The following is a 13,874-nucleotide window of genomic DNA, read 5'->3' as shown; positions in this document are numbered from 1 at the left end:
CAATGACTGAAAGGTAAAGAGCACCCAGCCCAACCAGTCCGCCTCACACAACTGCGACACGCCTTAAACTGAAAACATCTACACTCCACCCCAACCGGAGCCATGTGATCTCCTGGGAGAGGCAAAAATCTGGGAAAATTCCTCTCCGACCCATCCAGGCAATCGAAACTAATCCAGGAGATCACCCTGGCCGTATTCTATTCCCAGCAGTACTTACCATTATATCTGTGCCGTCCAACAAAAGGTTATCCAGTCTAATCCCAATTACCAGCTCTAGGTCCCTAACCCTGCAGGTTACTGCACTTTAAGTGCCCATCCAACCATCTCTTAGAAGTGGTGAGGGTTTCTGCATCCACTACTCTTCCAGGCAGCGAGTTCCAGATCCCCACAACCCTCTGCGTAAAGAAGCCCCCCCCCGCCCCTCAAATCCCCTCTAAACCTTCCACCAACCGCCTTAAAACTATGCCCCCTCATCAATGGAAATAGACCCTTACTATCCACTATGTCCAGGCCCCTCAATATTTTGTACACCTCGATGGGGTCTCCTCGACCTCCTCTGTTCCAATGAGAACAAACCCAGCCTATCCAATCTGTCCTCATAACTAAGATTCTCCATTCCAGGCAGCATCCTAGTAAATCTCCTCTGCACCCTTTCCAGTGCAATCACGTCCTTCCTATAATACGGCGACCAGAACTGCACGCAGTATTCCAGCTGTGGCCTAACCAGAGTATTAGACAATTTCCCTTTCATAAGTCCGTGTTGACTCTGCCCAATCCTGTTATTATTTTGTAAGTGCCCTGTTACCACGTCCTTAATAATAGGTTCCAGCATTTTCCCTGCTACTGATGTCAGGCTAACTGGTCTATAGCTCCCCGTTTTCTCTCTCCCTCCTTAAATAGTGGGATTAGATTTGCTATCTTCCAATCTGTGGTAACCATTCCAGAATCTATGGAATTTTGGAAGATGACAACCAATCTACTACTATCCCTGTAACCACCTCTTCTAAAACTCTAGTGTGTCGGTCTTATCCAGGGGATTTATCGACTTTCAGTCCCATTAATGTCTCCAGCACTTTTCTTTTACTAATAATTTCTTTGTTTCCCATTCTCACTAGGCCCTTGGTTCTCCACTATGTCTGGGAGGTTTTGTGAGTCTTCCGTGAAGACAGACACAAAGTATTTGTTTAATTTCTCTGCCATTTCCTTGTTCCCCGTTATAATTTCTCCTGTCTCAGCCTGTAAGGGACCCACATTTACTTTTGCTAATTTTTTCCTTTTTATAGACCTATAGAAACTTTTACAGTCTGTGTTTATGTCTCTCACTAGTTTAGTCTCATTCTATTTTCCCTTTCTTTATCAATTTCTTGGTCCTCCTTTGCTGAACAAGGAAATGGCAGAGAAATTAAACAAATACTTTGTGTCTGTCTTCACGGAAGACGCACAAAACCTCCCAGACATAGTGGAGAACCAAGGGCCTAGTGAGAATGGGAAACAAAGAAATTATTAGTAAAAAAAAGAGTGCTGGAGACATTAATGGGACTGAAAGTCGATAAATCCCCTGGATAAGACCGACACACTAGGGTTTTAGAAGAGGTGGTTACAGGGATAGTAGTAGATTGGTTGTCGTCATCCAAAATTTCATAGATTCTGGAATGGTTCCCACAGATTGGAAGATAGCAAATCTAATCCCACTATTTAAGAAAGGAGGGAGAGAGAAAACGGAGCTACAGACCAGTTAGCCTGACATCAGTAGCAGGGAAAATGCTGGAACCTATTATTAAAGATGTGGTAACAGGGCACTTAGAAAATAATAATAGGATTGGGCAGAGTCAACACTGATTTATGAAAAGGGAAATTGTCTAATACTCTGGTTAGGCCACAGCTGGAATACTGCGTGCAGTTCTGGTCGCCGTATTATAGGGACGTGATTGCACTAGAGAGGGTGCAGAGGAGATTTACCAGGATGCTGCCTGGAATGGAGAAGCTTAGTTATGAGGACAGATTGGATAGGCTGGGTTTGTTCTCATTGGAACAGAGGAGGTTGAGAGGAGACCTCATCGAGGTGTACAAAATATTGAGGGGCCTGGACATAGTGGATAGTAAGGGTGTATTTCCATTGGTGGAGGGGGCTATTTTGAGGGGGCATAGTTTTAAGGCGGTTGGTGGAAGGTTTAGAGGGGATTTGAGGGGGGGCTTCTTTACGCAGAGGGTTGTGGGGATCTGGAACTCACTGCCTGGAAGAGTGGTGGATGTAGAAACCCTCACCACTTTTAAGAGATGGTTGGATGGGCCACTTAAAGTGCAGTAACCTGCAGGGTTACAGACCTAGAGCTGGTAATTGGGATTAGACTGGATGATCTTTTGTTGGACGGTGCAGATATAATGGTAAGTACTGCAGGGGATAGAATATGGCCAGGGTGATCTCCTGGACTAGTTTCGATTGCCTGGATGGGTTGGAGAGGAATTTTCCCAGATTTTTTTCTCCCTAAATTGGCCTGGGTGTTTTTCTGGTTTTTGCCTCTCCCAGGAGATCACATGACTCCGGTTGGGGTGGAGTGTAGAATGTTTCAGTATAAGGGGTGTCACAGTTGTATGAGGCGGACTGGTTGGGCTGGGTGCTCTTTGCCTTTCCATCATTGTTCATAGGTTTATATGTAACCTTCAGGGCTGCTGACCTTTTTTTATCAATTTCTTGGTCCTCCTTTGCTGAATTCTAAAATCCTCCCAATCCTCAGGCTTACTGCTCTTGGCGATTTTATACGCCTCTTTCTTTGATCTAATACGATCATCTCATCCCCATGGTAACAAAGGAAAGCCGCCTGGGCTCCCATTCCTCACTGCAGTTCAGTCAGCGGAAAGTCTTGAGTGTGTGCATGCTGACTATGCTGCCATCCATGGTTGAATAGCACTTTGACATGGGCTTGTCCATGAAAAGCAGCCTCGACACTGAAGTACTAGTTGATGGCCGTTGCCTACAGCACTGCACCACAGTGAGTCGGTGCTCATGGAGAAGGTGAGGCTGCCCAAAGACTAGACGTTAGTTACGCTCTGGTCCACTTCCCAGGAAGTGGAACCTGGAGGAAAGGAAGCAAAGTTATTTTGAAATAAAATAAAAAAAATGACTGATTTGAAGAGAATATGTAACAGAAGCCAGCTGTGTTATTTGCCCAGACCTTCAAGCTCGCAGGTACTATTGCTGGGAAGGGAATGGTATTCTCCTTGAAGGTGGTGGAGTGGAATGAAGAGCTTGTATAGACTAGACTATTCATTGCACACAATCAGAGGTGGTCTTGCACACAACTGAATTGTAACTTTTGATAAAACTCAATCTGACTAGTTTTTTAAAATTGTAATCGTGTACAAAATGTTTGGAATGTTATAAACTTAACAAGGAAATTAATTGCTGCATGCAGATCACATTTTATTTTTCCATTCAAAACAGGTAATTTATCAGCTCCAGTCGAAGAAATGCATTGTATGCCAGGAGCGGGACCGTTCTATATTACTTCAGCCTTGCCAGCATTATGTCCTCTGTGAGCACTGTGCACCTAACAAAATTGAATGTCCCTATTGTAAAACTAAAGTCATGAATTGGTGATGAATATATTCTAGGTACATGGGACTAGCCTTTTGAAGAACGACTACACTATCCTACCAATTCGAAGCTGTAGTGCCCCCCTCATGTCGGAAATATTTTAAATTATGCAGTGAGTATATCCTACCCTACAAAATACAGCGTCCGTCTCTGTATTTCTTTACTGAATTATTTTTTTAATACGTTTAAGCTCTTCTCTTTCCCCTGGGAAAATTACAACATGCATCCTGGTAAACCAGTCAGTCAGTGACTTACTCGGTCGGTTCTTGAGCACGTTGGCCGTACAGTTTGCTTTGACTGATGTGCCTCACAGACAATGTTGCTGCGTTTCCATCACTTTTGCAGATGCCCTTGGTCCCTTGCCGCATGCGTTCAGAAATAAAACTGAAGTAAACTCGAGGCACTTCAGATACCGATTCCTAGTGTAGGATCGACTTGCTGTGTATTTCCAACAAATATTGCATGCAGAGCACTGCAGTTTTAGCATTTTTATGTTCTAGTATTTTACATATAAAATTAAAAAAGAAAAAAAGACTAGGTTATGTGAAGAGGTTTAATTTCCTGTAACGCACTTTGTTAACCTGGGTTTTTTTTTGTTTAGAGGTTATAATAAATTGCTTTCAAGCTGCATTGTAGTTTTTTCAGAATATGTGATAATATAAAGCTTTGTATGTGTACTGTGAAACCTGTTAATAGATATTTGGTATTCCGATTCTTACTGTTGAATCATAGTACAGTGAATATTGTTAGATTTCCTATTCTAATTACATACTATTATAAATATTAGTATTGTGCAACTTGCTAGGATTTTTACATTTTTCAATTTATAAATTAAGTGCAAACTTTTAATGCTAAAAAGGATAACCAGCAGCAATTTCATAACAGCACATAATGCTATCTGAGCAAACAAGCAGTCTGAAGAGAAGTTTGCTATTTTATATAATAAAATGAACCAGTCGTTATTGTTTTGTTTTTTCTCCGAAACGAGCTGCATTAGCCAGCATGTGGCTGGAGATTTTGTAGCGAGCATCATGAAAGTTTTTGATGAATAGTTTTTTTTCCTCCTTCTGTTGGTGCAGCTCCCAGCCTTGTCAGCATTTAAATGACAATGTCTAATTTCTGGCCACTGTAACCAAGTGCCTTCTGCCTTGCCGAAACCTAAATTGCAACTTCTGTCAGTCAGGCAAAGGTACTTTGATGCGAAATCTTTGCACTGATTATATATACACGCATATATTTAAATATATAATTAATGCAAATCCATAGACCAGCTTTCTCTAACTGTAAAGAGGTTAGGTGCATAAAATTCAGGATGAACTTGTTTTGAACATAGATGTTGAAATTGCCATCATTTCTTGTTGTCTGATTTAAAGTATACTTATTACCAGAGGAGGATGATCTGTACTCTCTCTTACATACACTGCTCACTGACTGAACAGTGTAATTTGTACAGGTTATAATTAAGAATGAAAAATTGACCTATTACTGTGTTAGTTGAAATGATTTGTCTTCACTTCTTGTCATTCTGTATCAGAAGTCCATTAATAATATTGCCATCAAAGTGTGGAACTGCTGGTTAGTGATGGAAAAGATGCCATCACTAACCAGAAACTAGTTTATTTAAAAATAAATACAAGACTGTGATTGGTTGGTGTGGAGTTGTGAACTGTGTTTGGAGAGAATGAAACGGTTAATAGATGTGCCGTCATTAGCCAATCGTGCCCATGCCTCGAATTTCTATGAGGGTTTATAGTAAGCCCGAAACATTGCAAAGTCCATGTGCAAATACAGAAGAGCCCTGGTCCCAGCTGGAACATCTCCTTGGCACAAATAACATTTGAAGTGTTACATTATGTGAAATGGAAAAAGTCTAGTTCAACGTAAATATCAATTGTTATTTTCATGAACTGTGCAGCCACAACTAATCTCACTATTTTAACTTGCACCAGAAACGTGTTCCCTTAGAATGAACCCGGGCTTAATGCAGGAGCAGGACTGTTGATAGTAACATTTCATCGGAACATTTGTTGGACTTGAAGTTCTCAGCAAGCCCATAATATAATTTGATGCTGTTTTGAGAAAAATGTACAAACACCATTGGTGTATTAACGGTTGGATTAATGTGGCCAAGACAAAACCCCAATGCCAGTCTGAACTGATTTCCTATTTAAGCTATATTTTAAATACTTTTTTCAGACTTTTAAAGTTTTAAGTTTGAGCCCCTAATAGAGGGTGGGGCCATTGTTGTGTAAAAGTCTACTGCCTATAACACTAGTATAATGAACTTAACTTAATAAGAACATAAGAATTAGGAACAGGAGTAGGCCATCTAGCCCCTCGAGCCTGCTCCGCCATTTAACAAGATTATGGCTGATCTGGCCGTGGACTCAGCTCCACTTACCCGCCCTCTCCCCGTAACCCTTAATTCCCTTATTGGTTAAAAATCTATCTATCTGTGATTTGAATACATTCAATGAGCTAGCCTCAACTGCTTCCTTGGGCAGAGAATTCCACAGATTCACAACCCTCTGGGAGAAGAAATTCCTTCTCAACTCCGTTTTAAATTGGCTTCTCCCGTATTTTGAGGCTATGCCCCCTAGTTCTCGTCTCCCCGACCAGTGGAAACAACCTCTCTGCCTCTATCTTGTCTATTCCTTTCATTATTTTAAATGTTTCTATAAGATCACCCCTCATCCTTCTGAACTTCAACGAGTAAAGACCCAGTCTACTCAATCTATCATCATAAGGTAAGCCCCTCATCTCCGGAATCAGCCCAGTGAATTGTCTCTGTACCCCCTCCAAAGCCAGTATATCCTTCCTTAAGTAAGGTGACCAAAACTGCACGCAGTACTCCAGGTGCGGCCTCACCAATACCCTGTACAGTTGCAGCAGGACCTCCCTGCTTTTGTACTCCATCCCTCTCGCAATGAAGGCCAACATTCCATTCACCTTCCTGATTACCTGCTGCACCTGCAAACTAACTTTTTGGGATTCATGCACAAGGACCCCCAGGTCCCTCTGCACCGCAGCATGTTGTAATTTCTCCCCATTCAAATAATATTCACTTTTACTGTTTTTTTTCCCCCAAGGTGGATGACCTCACACTTTCTGACATTGCAATGGTTAACGACCAACTTCAGAGGGTGAAGCACACTGCCACTGGCAGTGTACCGTAAACACAGCAATCTGGGTCCTTTGCTGTGGGTATGGAGACCGCACTTAATCTTGGCAAGAGATCGGCAGTTTGGGTATTAAATTCCCAACATTGGGAAGGCAATTTGCTGATCAGACTCTGTGTTTTGCACATCAACTTTAATGTCACAATAAAGTGCAAACTGTTTCAGTGGGTAAATGTACTTGAGTGACTGATCAGCATTCCCCGCCCCCTCACCCTCTCCACGGGAGACAGTGAGACCGAGCACTCCGCACTTTGCTGAACAGTTATAATGGACTTCTGGACCACATGTAGTCTTTGCCAAAGAACTTTTCTGTATAGCAATTTATTATCTGTAGTTTTAACTCGACATGTAAATACTAAACGGTAGCTAGTTATAGGCAGAATTACTGAAACAGTGACCAAAATTAGAAATTTTAATTCTACATTGTGTTCTCAGTAAGGGAAAAAGAGATTCCACTTTTTTGTATAAAAGTGTGAAGCTTATTACATGAAATGCTCTTTGATCACTGACTGCTAAACAGTTCTTTGAGAAGAATGTGGAATGTATGAAGTTCTGCAGTTATAAAGTACATTGTATTGGGGAAAAACAACAACTTTACATAAAAGCAGTCCAGAATTTGAGGTTTACTTACATCTGTTCAACATTATTGTGAAGTAAAATTTGCTTGGTATTTTGTTTTTAAAAAAAAATAGTGGCCATATGCATCAATGCTTAGTTAAACTGCTTATAAGAATTTTGTAGGTTTTTTTGTTGTATTGAAATCTGACACGTTAATGGTAAGCCTATTACATATTAATGCTTGTGCACTACTGTTGGCATTCAAGAGGAACTGTCTAAAAAAAAAACCCTAGCTCGTTCGTTACTGCATGTGCTGTACTTTGCCGCCATCGTGATAGAAAACTGTTGGTTTGAGAAACAAATGTAATTTTATCTTCACAATTGTGGACTAGGTTGTGGCAGTGTTGACTGATGTGCAGAACTAAATGTACATTTGAATCAATTGTTCACAGCCCAGCTCCCTGTTCACAAACCTGGCAACTCAGCCAGGCTGCAGCAATTATCCCAAAGCAAACTATGGCAGGAGACACACGAGCTAATGTAAATCAGAGTTAAGAATTCATGTCAAGTTAGGGAAAGATTATCAAAATCAATTCAACTCTCCATTTTAGAGGGCAAATTTTTAACCCTTTCTCCAAATACTCCCCCTTTAGCTGCCAACGCCAAAGTCTTGTAAAAATTTTGTTGTTGAACTGAAAATGTCAGTTTGTTTGCAATCTTGTTACTCTCCGCCCCCGGTCAGTATTATAACAGACCATAAGCTCTCACAAAATGGGCTCGGTCAGTTTCCACATTCGTTTTTTTTAAACCTCCAGATGGCTGATCTTTAATTCCTGAAGTGTCAGTTTTTGTAAGCATGTCTCCACCCCCTGCCCCAGTCCATCCGCTGCTGAACATAAGAACATAAGAATTAGGAACAGGAGTAGGCCATCTAGCCCCTCGAGCCTGCTCCGTCATTCAACAAGATCATGGCTGATCTGGCCGTGGACTCAGCTCCACTTACCCGCCCGCTCCCCATAACCCTTAATTCCCTTATTGGTTAAAAATCTATCTATCTGTGATTTGAATACATTCAATGAGCTAGCCTCAACTGCTTCCTTGGGCAGAGAATTCCACAGATTCACAACCCTCTGGGATAAGAAATTCCTTCTCAACTCGGTTTTAAATTGGCTCCCCCGTATTTTGAGGCTGTGCCCCCTAGTTCTAGACTCCCCGACCAGTGGAAACAACCTCTCTGCCTCTATCTTGTCTATCCCTTTCATTATTTTAAATATTTCGATAAGATCACCCCTCATCCTTCTGAACTCCAACGAGTAAAGACCCAGTCTACTCAATCTATCATCATAAGGTAACCCCCTCATCTCTGGAATCAGCCTAGTGAATCGTCTCTGTACCCCCTCCAAAGCTAGTATATCCTTCCTTAAGTAAGGTGACCAAAACTGCACGCAGTACTCCAGGTGCGGCCTCACCAATACCCTGTACAGTTGCAGCAGGACCTCCCTGCTTTTGTACTCCATCCCTCTTGCAATGAAGGCCAGCATTCCATTCGCCTTCCTGATTTCCTGCTGCACCTGCAAACTAACTTTTTGGGATTCATGCACAAGGACCCCCAGGTCCCTCTGCACCGCAGCATGTTGTAATTTCTCCCCATTCAAATAATATTCCCTTTTACTGTTTTTTTTTTTTCCCCCAAGGTGGATGACCTCACACTTTCCGACATTGTATTCCATCTGCCAAACCGTAGCCCATTCGCTTAACCTATCTAAATCTCTTTGCAGCCTCTCTGTGTCCTCTACACAACCCGCTTTCCCACTAATCTTTGTGTCATCTGCAAATTTTGTTACACTACACTCTGTCCCCTCTTCCAGGTCATCTATATATATTGTAAACAGTTGTGGTCCCAGCACCGATCCCTGTGGCACACCACTAACCACCGATTTCCAACCCGAAAAGGACCCATTTATCCTGACTCTCTGCTTTCTGTTAGCCAGCCAATGTTTATCCATTTCCTCTGACTTCGCGTATATTTATCTTCTGCAGTAACCTTTTGTGTGGCACCTAATCGAATGCCTTTTGGAAATCTAAATACACCACATCCATCGGTACACCTCTATCCACCATGCTCGTTATATCCTCAAAGAATTCCAGTAAATTAGTTAAACATGATTTCCCCTTCATGAATCCATGCTGCGTCTGCTTGATTGCACTATTCCTATCCAGATGTCCCGCTATTTCTTCCTTAATGATAGCTTCAAGCATTTTCCCCACTATAGATGTTAAACTAACCGGCCTATAGTTACCTGCCTTTTATCTGCCCCCTTTTTTTAAACAGAGGCGTTACATTAGCTGCTTTCCAATCCGCTGGTACCTCCCCAGAGTCCAGAGAATTTTGGTAGATTATAACGAATGCATCTGCTATAACTTCAGCCATCTCTTTTAATACCCTGGGATGCATTTCATCAGGACCAGGGGACTTGTCTACCTTGAGTCCCATTAGCCTGTCCAGCACTACCCCCCTCGTGATAGTGATTGTCCCTTTCCACATTCCTGTGACCAGCAATTTTTGGCATGGTTTTTGTGTCTTCCACTGTGACGACCGAAGCAAAATAATTGTTTAAGGTCTCAGCCATTTCCACATTTCCCATTATTAAATCCCCCTTCTCATCTTCTAAGGGACCAACATTTACTTTAGTGACTCTTTTCCATTTTATATATCGGTAAAAGCTTTTACTATCTGTTTTTATGTTTTGCGCAAGTTTACCTTCGTAATCTATCTTTCCTTTCTTTATTGCTTTCTTCGTCATTCTTTGCTGTCGTTTAAAATTTTCCCAATCTTCTAGTTTCCCACTAACCTTGGCCACCTTATACGCATTGGTTTTTAATTTGATACTCTCCTTTATTTCCTTGGTTATCCATGGCTGGTTATCCTTTCTCTTACCGCCCTTTTTCACTGGAATATATTTTTGTTGCACACTATGAAAGAGCTCCTTAAAAGTCCTCCACTGTTCCTCAATTGTGCCACTGTTTAGTCTGTGTTTCCAGTCTACTTTCGCCAACTCTGCCCTCATCCCACTGTAGTCCCCTTTGTTTAAGCATAGTACGCTCATTTGAGACACTACTTCCTCACCCTCAATCTGTGTTACAAATTCAACCATACTGTGATCACTCATTCCGAGAGGATCTTTTACTCGGAGATCGTTTATTATTCTTGTCTCATTACACAGGACCAGATCTAAGATAGTTTGCTCCCTTGTAGGTTCTGTAACATACTGTTCTAAGAAACAATCCCGTATGCATTCTATGAATTCCTCCTCAAGGCTACCCCGTGCGAGTTGATTTGACCAATCGATATGTAGATTAAAATCTCCCTTGATTACTGCCGTTCCTTTTTCACATGCCTCCATTATTGCCTTGATTATTGCCCGGCCCACCGTGAAGTTATTATTTGGGGGCCTATAAACTATGCCCACCAGTGACTGGCCCCTTATCCAGGCCTTTGTTACCTCTAGACTTGACTATTCCAACGTACTCCTGGCTGGCCTCCTACATTCTACCCTATGTAAACTCGAGGTGATCCAAAACTCGGCTGCCCGTGTCCTAACTTGCACCCAGTCCCACTCACCCAATACCCCTGTGCTCGCTAAACCTACATTGGCTCCCGGTTAAAAAAAACGGCTCAATTTCAAAATTCTCATCCTTGTTTTCAAATCCCTCCATGGCCTTGCCCCTCCCTATCTCTAATCTCCTCCAACGCCCCCCCCCCCCCCCCCTAAAGATGTCTACGCTCCTCTAATTCTGCCCTCTTGAGCATCCCTGATTATAATCGCTCCACCATTGGTGGCTGTGGCCTCGGTCCTAAGCTCTGGAATTCCCTCCCTAAACCTGTCTGCCTTTCCTCCTTCAAAGACGCTCCTTAAAACTACATCTTTGTCCAACCTGCCCTAATTTCGCCTTATGCGGCTCGGTGTTAAATGTTTTGTCTTATAACACTGCTGTGAAGCGCCTGGGGACGTTTCAGTACATTAAAGGCGCTATATAAATACAAGTTGTTATGCAGACAACCTGAGCGAGTGAATGAAACGGCTACATTGACATCAAGATTCTGCATGAATTTTCATGGTGAGATGGCTGTTGCTTATGTGGAGGAGTTGTGTATGAGTCACTAGCTGTAGTCGCCCTAAACTTTTCTGTTCTTTGCGGGAGTGTTTGCACCAATGTTGCCGTCGCGTCACATCAAGCATCTACTTCACCAGCAATAATCGTTGTGCGACCCACGTGACTGGAAATTAGCGGGGTAGTGGGGAGAAATCCCAGCTGCTGGTTCCTCAGTGTAAACAGTCTCGAGACCCACAGTGAGCTCGAGAAACCCGCTCTGGTCACCGTACAGTACAGATGCATCTAAAATCAACAAAGCAAAATTCATCTCTGTCTGTCTCTCTCTCTCTCTGTGTGCCTGTCTCTTTCTCTGTCTCTCTCTCTCTCTGCCTGTGTGTCTTTCTCTCTCTCTCTCTCTCTCTTACATCTCTGTCAAACACAATTAAAGTTTGGAGCAGATGGTCAGAATTAAAGGGACAGAATTCTCCACAAACAGAACATTTTGGAAGTGCAGAGCTGATTCATACGATGTCGGCTCAGCATCAGGGTGTGTTCCTTTTATCTCTACAAAAGGAAATTAAATTGGGACAGGACCTGGGCAGCTCGTCACTACTTTTTTAACTGGCTCAGTGAACCGTTGAATAATCTGGGACTGAGCTGCCTCACCACATCCCACATGAACACTGCGCCTCTGACCTCCCACTGCTCGGCACCATTGTAACCTCTGACCTCCCCACTGCTCGGCACCATTGTAACCTCTGACTTCCCCACTGCTCGGCACCATTGTAACCTCTGACCTCCCCACTGCTCGGCACCATTGTAACCTCTGACCTCCCCACTGCTTGGCACCATTGTAACCTCTGATCTCCCCACTGCTTGGCACCATTGTAACCTCTGACCTCCCCACTGCTTGGCACCATTGTAACCTCCCCACTGCTTGGCACCATTGTAACCTCTGATCTCCCCACTGCTTGGCACCATTGTAACCTCTGACCTCCCCACTGCTTGGCACCATTGTAACTAATGAGAACCCAACAACCCACCCCAAAATGCTTTTTAAAAATGCAATTTCAGAGCACTTAGAAACATAGAAAATAGGTGCAGGAGTAGGCCATTCGGCCCTTCTAGCCTGCACCGCCATTCAATAGTTCATGGCTGAACATGCAACTTCAGTACCCCATTCCTGCTTTCTCACCATACTTAAACAGAAATATGCAGTGGGGAACCTTGGACTACATAGAAATCTCCCAGAATAATCTAGTCACAATCTGCAGCTGCTCCCTGCCCAAGTAATGCAGTAAATTGGGATTGCAATGTTTCTTGCCAGGTTTCTTCGGTATATGGATAGTGAAATGTAAATTTATTTCTGGATTAATTATAGGTTTTCTCCTTACCTGCACGCTTCCCAGTAAACATTTAAATGTGAAATATGCACATAAATAACTCATGAAGGAAATGGTTAGCATTAATGGTGCCAAACCTGTAGTAAAGTGTAAATGGTCAGCAAAGAGCATTTAGAAAATAACTCAAGTGCCAAAACTGCCTTAAAAGTCACTCAAAACCATTAAATGCCAAATACTCCCCCAAAAGTCATACTTCACAGAAAAGTTAATAGCAGTCCAACAATATTACAATAATATTTCAGAGGGAAAGGCACCTGAAGATCACTGGGTGTCCTTTTATAATGAACAGACAAAATAGAATTTTAGATCCAATCATTGCGGATCAGGAAGGTGGTACGGTTACATGCAGTGTGGTAACGAGTGAATTGCTGAAATTCCCATAGTGAGTAGCTTGTCATTTGCTGTACGGCAGGGTGAAATGAATCTTTCCCAGGTGTGTTCTTATACAAACTATATCCCCCATATGACTGTTAACTAAAGTGGTCGGTGTCTGGTTCTAGAGCACAGCAGAATTCTGCACCAGCTGGAGATATTTCAGGCGATCTCTCCATTGCCACTTGGCTCTTTTTAAAATATATCAATGCACATTTACAGATCTCTGCTGACTGACTGACCTTTTCTACAATTAATGGACTTGCAAGACATAGTTAGCCATTGCTGTTTGTTCTGCATGCCATAGCCTCTGTTTATGACGATACAGGTTTTTTCCCCCCCTTGTACCTGTACCTTTGCTGTTGTGTAATTGCCTGTTAATAAGGAGCATGAGTGCGGTGGAGCCCAGCATAGCCCCTGGTTGTCTCCCCTGGAACACTGGCTGTGTTTAGACTGCTCTGATGGCCCTCGGCAAAGTTGCTGCACTTCCGTTTATGAATAAACCTGACAGCTTATTGCCCAGCAAGGCACATTTATTGCAATACATTAGCTCATTAATGCTTCACTGCAGAAGGAACTTGCTGCCATGTTAAATAAAATCTATTACTGTGGCTGTTGTATCAAACTGCAGGGATTGCAGAACCAGCTGAAATGGTTTTATCAAGTTTATAA

General features: G+C 42.6%; 1 protein-coding gene across 3 annotated transcripts in view; it reads left to right on the top strand.

Moving 5' to 3' along the window:
* Window positions 1–4,223, top strand: part of unkl (unk like zinc finger) — a 159,833-nt gene extending 155,610 nt beyond the window's left edge. For all 3 annotated transcript variants that reach the window (XM_070901478.1, XM_070901477.1, XM_070901479.1), the window contains one exon: window positions 3,443–4,223. In XM_070901478.1, the coding sequence (XP_070757579.1) occupies window positions 3,443–3,598 (156 nt within the window). In that variant the 3' untranslated portion in view covers window positions 3,599–4,223. The remainder of the gene's footprint in view (window positions 1–3,442) is intronic.
* The last annotated feature ends 9,651 nt before the right edge of the window (window positions 4,224–13,874 follow it).

The sequence above is a fragment of the Pristiophorus japonicus genome, chromosome 15 (assembly GCF_044704955.1).
Source record: "Pristiophorus japonicus isolate sPriJap1 chromosome 15, sPriJap1.hap1, whole genome shotgun sequence".
Classification (NCBI taxonomy): Eukaryota; Metazoa; Chordata; class Chondrichthyes; family Pristiophoridae; genus Pristiophorus; species Pristiophorus japonicus.
Note: the sequence above shows the minus strand (reverse complement) of the source record. Positions and strands in the feature narration are given on the sequence as shown.